The following is a 7,122-nucleotide window of genomic DNA, read 5'->3' on the forward strand; positions in this document are numbered from 1 at the left end:
GATGCCTGCTCCCGGGACGCACAATGTAGAGGTATGAATTCACAACCATCTGACCCTCAAATAGTCAAAAGCCGCTGGGTAGACCTGAAATGAATAAATATAAGCAATAATGTAACCTACAATGCAGTATTTCAATATAAAATGTAATCTAAATTACAAGTTTATCAAATTATTTAAATAATTAATATATTACCTAATAAAATCAGCTTCAGAGTCTTGAAGCATCGAACATTTCTCCACATCAGCTGCTATTCTTTGCACCTACAAGACATAAAGAAAATAATCTTGTGATTTCTTTAAAGCATTATGTACTGTAAATGAGACCAAAATTAACACCCCAAAAGGCATATATGTTAGAATAAACAAACTATTATAAATTATATAATTTATAATTATAAATTGTAATATTACATTTTAGAACTGTACCACCAATCAAATTAAATAATTAACAGTGCAAAATTATATGAAATTTGAAAATAGAATTAGTAAATGTTGGAAAAATGCAATGCTACTTATAAACTAATCCGCCATTAGGTGGCAGTAAATAACTTAATGAGGGAATCAACTGAGTCATTCATTGAACCGATCCGTTCAAAAAGGTGAATCATTTAGCGAAAGTTTGGAGAGTTTTGATTTGAGAATCAGCAAAATAGTTTTGCTTTGGTCTTTGTTTGGAACTATATTCGTCGGTGAAATACAACAACAGTTAATATTGTGTCTAAAAAAGTAAGTAACTGGTTAACTAATTGTTTATTGAACTATGCTATGCTATGCTATGATAGCAATTCCCAGTTTACTGCACAGAAGTTACCAAGGCCACTAAATGTCAGGATAGGAGGCTATTGTGACATGAAGTCGCTTATAGATTAACTTAAATAAATATAAAAGGTTACATTTCTTAAGTATAATTAAGTGAACTTACCAGGAATTATGAATAAAGCCTCTTATCTTCAATCGTTCTCATTCTCCAGTCGGCTGGGTTTCTGAATTTGAATGATGCGCGCGCAATCCCATAATGCCACACTACAGTAAGTTAGTGTAGGAAACACCTGCTTCTTGTAAATGAATTACAGTTGACGTGGAAATATACTGTTAACAACTGTAAAACATTATTTGACCCATAATGCATTGCGAATTACAGCTGCATCTTGTAAAATGTTTATACAGTAAAATTCTGTAAAATTTTGCTGTAGAAACTACAGCAATTTTTTACCGTGTAATAAAAGTACATTTTATCAGATGTAATATATTACATGTACTCTGATAAACGTCTCAGACATTTTTTAGAATGAATGTAAAACTGCTTCTATTTGACATCTTAGAGACGTCCTGCAGAAGTAAATGCAGACATCAAATAGATGTCTCTGAGATGTACATATGCGATTAGGGTGAGTGCTTTACTGTCAGGTGCTGGAGCCACCTTCCGTAGAACATAATGGACTAGTGCTGGTTTCCTCAAATATTAGTCTTGAGACTTGCAATGTTTTGCAAAATCAGAAAAGTCATATTACAATATTCTACAATATTCTAACAATATTGTTAGAAGAATGTTGTCTGTGGTATATTTTCACAGCAAAAAAAAATAAGAAATGCCACAAACATCACCACAATTATTTTAGAAAAACAGCAGCAAAATCAGTCATTTTAGGCCATAAAAATCAGAAAAAGTTCAACAAAATCCTGGAGGGACTGAATATTCTGTGTCAGCTGGGTCACATGGACACGCTTTCTATGTTTATTTACGCTTTGATTTGAACGAAAACAGCTATGATAACGACTTTGTTGAATAAAGTTGTTCTTTTTGTTTTCTTTGCATAAAAAAAATATTCTTGTAGCTTCATAACATAATGGAGTAGTGCTGGTGTCCTCAAATATTAGTCTCGAGACTTGCAATGTTTTGCAAAATCAGAAAAGTCATAATATTGTTAGAAGAATGTTGTCTGTGGTATATTTTCACAGCAAAACAATAAGAAATGCCACAAACATCACCACAATTATTTTAGAAAAACAGCAGCAAAATCAGTCATTTTAGGCCATAAAAATCAGAAAAAGTTAAACAAAATCTATATATTATTAAAATAAAAATAAAAATATATATATTATTATTTTTTGCATTTGCATTGGTATTTTACATAAAAGCAGGTTTCATGATTTTTAAACAAATAAAAAATAAAATTTTTACCATACAGTTTGGTCTGTAATTTGACAAAATCAATGGTAAACGAGAAAGGTAAGGGTACCTGTACAACATAATGACATCACTGGCATTTGAAAGATTTACACCACTTTAATACATAACTTGATTTTTCATGAGCTCATAATGAGTCTGATAAACACTATATAAACAAACTTGTCATCATCAGATGAGTAAGGGAGGGCGCAGAGTCTCTGTAATGCTTGTCTTTGGGTTCTTGCTGCTTTGCAGCATTAAAACAAAGGGGGAAACAAAGGTTAACTGTAGTATGATAGGGAAACCAGAGTACCCCTTGCTGTCCAAGGATGGAGACATAATCATCGGAGGAGCTTTTTCAATTCACAGCAAAATACATTTTGAAATGCCATCCTTTAGAGAAAAACCCCATCGCCTAATGTGCACCAGGTTTGTTAATTCTTTGCTTCTGTGTTATTAATTTTACAGTGTAAATATATATGACCTATGTTATAGATTTTATTTTGTAGGATTTTTATTACTATTCCCAATCAGTTGTTCATTTGTAACAAGACAAACCATATTACAAAATCTCTCTCCCCCCACCCCCCCCCTCTATCTCCCTCTCAGCCTTAATTTGAGAGAATTCCGTTTTGCTCAGACCATGATCTTTGCCATTGAAGAAATTAATAGCAAGCCAAGCTTACTGCCAAACATTTCGATTGGATACCAAATATTTGACAGCTGCGGTTCCACATTAGCCTCTATGAGATCATCAGTGGCTCTGATAAATGGTCAGGAGTTGACAGCAGAACACATATGCTCTGGAAAAACAGCAGTAAAAGCCATAATTGGAGAATCTGAGTCTTCCTCAACCATTGTACTGTCCAGAATAACAGGGCCCTTCAGAATTCCTGTGGTGAAATACATAGAATAAATAAACAAAATAAATATTACAAGATATTTAAAGATACAAATAAATATGTTTTCTTGTTATTTTCATCTTTTCTGTTTGACAGATAAGCCATTTTGCTACCTGTGCCTGCCTCAGCAACAGAAAGCAGTTTCCGTCTTTCTTCAGAACTATTCCCAGTGATTTCCACCAAAGCAGAGCTCTAGCACAACTAGTCAAACATTTTGGATGGACATGGATTGGAGCAGTGAGAAGTGACAATGACTATGGAAACAACGGCATGGCAACCTTTGTAGAGGTAGCAGAGAGAGAAGGAGTATGCATTGAATATTCAGAGGCCATGTCAAGGACCAATTCCAAAGAGAAGATTGCTAAGGTTGTTGAAGTAATAAAAAAGGGCACTGCTAAAGTTCTTGTGGCATTTTTGGCACAGGGTGAAATGGATGTGTTACTGGAGGAGATTATCAGACAGAATGTAACCGGGCTACAGTGGGTAGGCAGTGAATCCTGGATTACAGCAAGATACTTGGCAACTAGAATTGTTTCAAAAGTCCTTGGTGGTGCAGTTGGTTTTACAATTAGCAAGTCAAAAATTCCAGGCTTGAAGGAATTTCTCCTTAAGGTCAATCCATCTCAAAACCCTTCAAACGCTCTTTTGAGGGAATTTTGGGAGATGGCATTTGGATGCCGTATCTTTCCTACAATCAGCTCTAAAACTGAGTATGAGAAGTTTTGTAATGGGTCTGAGAATCTGAGTAATGTGAGTAATGAGTTTACAGATGTATCAGAGCTAAGGATTTCAAATAATGTATATAAGGCAATTTATGCTATAGCTAATGCTTTGCATAACACATTGGCTTGCAAAACTTCAAACATTGCACCTGAAACCATAACATGTGGAACAAAGGATTTAATAGTTTCCAGCCAAGTAAGTAAATCTTTCATTTATTTATTTATTTATTTATTATTATTATTATTATTATTATTTAATATCTAACACATTTTAACAGTGTTTTGAAATGGTCACAGGTAATGCATTCCCTTCAAAATGTTAATTTCACAATGGCCTCGGGTGAGATGATTTACTTTGACAAAAATGGAGACACTATGGCAAGATATGAACTAATAAACTGGCAGAAAAATGGAGCAGGGGAAACAACTTTTGTTACTATAGGACACTATGATGCCTCACTACCCAATGAACAGCAGTTTGTCATGAATTCTATCAATATAGTTTGGGCAGGAGACAGTCACACGGTATGTACAACATAAAACCATTATACTGATTACTTAAGTTAGTGACAAACAATTAAAAATAAGTGTAACAAAGTAAGAATTTGTAAATATGGCAGAAACCGAGTTCAGTGTGTAGTGAGAGCTGCCAGCCAGGTTTCAGACAAGCTGTGATGAAAGGGAGACCAGTATGCTGCTTTGAATGTTTGCGGTGCCCTTCTGGAGAAATCAGCAGTACTACTGGTGAGATGACCAGCATTTTGATACATAAAGATACATACACATTTGAAGTGGATCAAAACCTTTAATCAAAGCTGTCCAAAAACCTAAAACCAAAATGTGTTCTTGTCTCAGGATAAATTTGATAGCCTTTTTTTAATCCTTTTCATATGTTGATTACTTGTGTTGATATATATATATGCTTGTTTGATTTCATCTAATTAACAAAAATAAATAAATACAATGTGTGTATAAGAATGTTATGCTCTATTTGTCTTTTTTAGATTCTGCTGAATGCATCAAATGTCCTTTAGAGCACTGGTCAAATGAAAACCACAGTATGTGTGTTCTCAAGAAAGTGGAGTTCCTTTCATTTGAGGAAAACATGGGAATACTTTTGACTGCATTCTCATTAACTGGGGTGTCTTTAACAATTGCAGTTGCACTGATGTTTTACCACTTCATAGACACTCCCCTTGTGAAGGCTAGCAATACAGAGCTAAGCTTTCTACTCCTTTTCTCACTCTCTCTGTGTTTTCTCTGTTCACTCACTTTTATTGGTCAGCCTACTGAGTGGTCCTGTATGTTGCGCCACACAGCATTTGGGATCACTTTCGCCCTTTGTATGTCTTGTGTTCTGGCAAGGACAATAGCAGTGGTAATGGCCTTCAAGGCCACTGTGCCCAGTACAAGTGTTCCTCAGTGTACATTGCCCTTACAAAGAGTTAGTGTTTTCTGTTGCACTTTTTTCCAGGTAATAATATGTACTGTGTGGCTGGTATTAGCCCCTCCAATCCCATATAAAAATATTACCCATTCATTAGATACAATAATACTTGAATGTGATCTAGGATCAGCTATAGGGTTCTGGGCTGTGCTTGGTTATATCGGTTTGCTGTCTGTTTGCTGTTTCATTTTGGCTTTTCTAGCTCGAAAGCTGCCTGATAACTTTAATGAAGCGAAATTCATCACGTTCAGTCTGCTAATATTCTGTGCTGTTTGGATCACCTTTATCCCAGCTTATGTCAGTTCTCCCGGAAAGTTTACTGTAGCTGTGGAGATATTTGCCATCTTAGCCTCTAGTTTTGGCTTATTATTCTGTATATTTACACCAAAATGCTACATTATCTTACTCAAGCCAGAGCAAAACACAAGGAAACATATCATAGGCAAAAACCATAATAAATCATAATAAACTTTCACTGCCACTTTCAAAGTAGTTTACCTTAGGACCATGCAAGGACCATACATAAATAATGTATTTAAATATATAAATTAATTAATTAACTTCCAAGAATTCATTCACAAATGAAAGACCCATCCCATAGTATTATGTAAATACACAAACACGGAATCCTTAATTGTCTATATTATAACACCTTTATTAATTTGAATGAATTCTTAATTAATTCTAAAATGTATAAATGTAAACATGTTGTAATTGGGGAACTATTTATCTCTGATTAAAAAATACATTTCAAAACTACAGCTTTTGTGCTTTTCTGTGTTTAATATTATTATTATTAGAGTTAGGCCTATACCTGTAGTAGACACCATACATTAGGAGACAAGATTTTAACCAATGACTATTTTAGTAAGTAATAAAGTAAATAAACCACAGTCAAACACAAATACACTATGAACTGTTTATCACTACTAACCCCTTTTGTTGTAATGTTTAAATCTACGAAACATAAGTATTGGAATTTACAATAAAAAACATGTATTATATTGTTTACTTTACCAAACAGTCTCATTACTGTCACAATTGAGCTAAACAGAAATTCTGAACAAATATTCCCTGCATGGTGTCCTCAAAATTGATATATGTAAACACACTGTATGCAAAGTGTGTGTAAGGCTGGGGAAGGAATTCAGGCAAAAATTCCACTAAATTGGAAAAATGTCAGTGTATATATACAGCTGCAGTGACTCTAGACCTGGAAATAACGTCTCTCTCTATACTATATATAAAGTAAACTATATATTATTATGTAAAGTATAATATTATACACTATAATATAATATTGTATTTTATTATATCCAAGTTGCCTGTCTTAAACGCAGTATTAGGTTAATGTCAATAAACGATTGTGTACTACAATTAAGAGCCATTCTATAAGGTGACATTTCAGCACTTGACAAACAGATAGCGACTCCTAAGTAGCACTTAAAGCACAGTTACGTGCGATTGCTTTACGTGCATTGCTGGGAAACGCTGGTGAAACAATAATGAACTATCATAAAATTATAGTAGAAAATGCTCTTAAACACTAAGATCAATCTTTATCGGGAAACCCGGCTCAGGACAACTAGATGAGCCCCAGAAACAAATCCCCTGTGTAGGGGAAAAGGGTCATTTTCAAGAGGGTCTGGCTGCAGACTTGCACTGTCAGACTTGCATTCTCAGACTTGTGTCACAGGTCGGAGCGGACAACAGATGTCGTGAGTCTCGCCCCTCCCTAGTTTCCACCTCGAGGAGGTCCCAAGAACACCCCAATGACCAGACACATGAGAGAGAGAGACAATAATTAAAACAAACTTTATTTAAATTACTTAAAAGGTGTGGAGGGAAGGGAAAAGGGAATCTAAAATCCACTCTCGGGGC

At 34.7% G+C, this 7,122-nt stretch overlaps 1 protein-coding gene across 1 annotated transcript; it reads left to right on the forward strand.

The window, feature by feature from the left end:
• The first annotated feature begins 2,387 nt into the window (after nt 1–2,387).
• Nucleotides 2,388–5,706, forward strand: LOC127977382 (extracellular calcium-sensing receptor). Its single transcript, XM_052582261.1, has 6 exons — nt 2,388–2,599; nt 2,780–3,068; nt 3,169–3,990; nt 4,092–4,319; nt 4,415–4,538; nt 4,799–5,706. Exons 1-6 carry the CDS (start codon nt 2,394–2,396, stop codon nt 5,704–5,706), a joined length of 2,577 nt encoding a protein of 858 aa, XP_052438221.1. The 5' UTR covers nt 2,388–2,393.
• The last annotated feature ends 1,416 nt before the right edge of the window (nt 5,707–7,122 follow it).

This window comes from Carassius gibelio, chromosome B18 (genome assembly GCF_023724105.1).
Source record: "Carassius gibelio isolate Cgi1373 ecotype wild population from Czech Republic chromosome B18, carGib1.2-hapl.c, whole genome shotgun sequence".
NCBI classification, from domain to species: Eukaryota; Metazoa; Chordata; class Actinopteri; order Cypriniformes; family Cyprinidae; genus Carassius; species Carassius gibelio.

Bases quoted from the DNA above. Each gene is read 5' to 3' on its own strand.
- LOC127977382 (XM_052582261.1), top strand. From the start codon at position 2,394: ATGCTTGTCTTTGGGTTCTTGCTGCTTTGCAGCATTAAAACAAAGGGG. The intron at 2,600-2,779 runs GTTTGTTAATTC...TCTCCCTCTCAG, and splicing joins CATCGCCTAATGTGCACCAG to CCTTAATTTGAGAGAATTCC. The intron at 4,320-4,414 runs GTATGTACAACA...TAAATATGGCAG, and splicing joins GGGCAGGAGACAGTCACACG to AAACCGAGTTCAGTGTGTAG.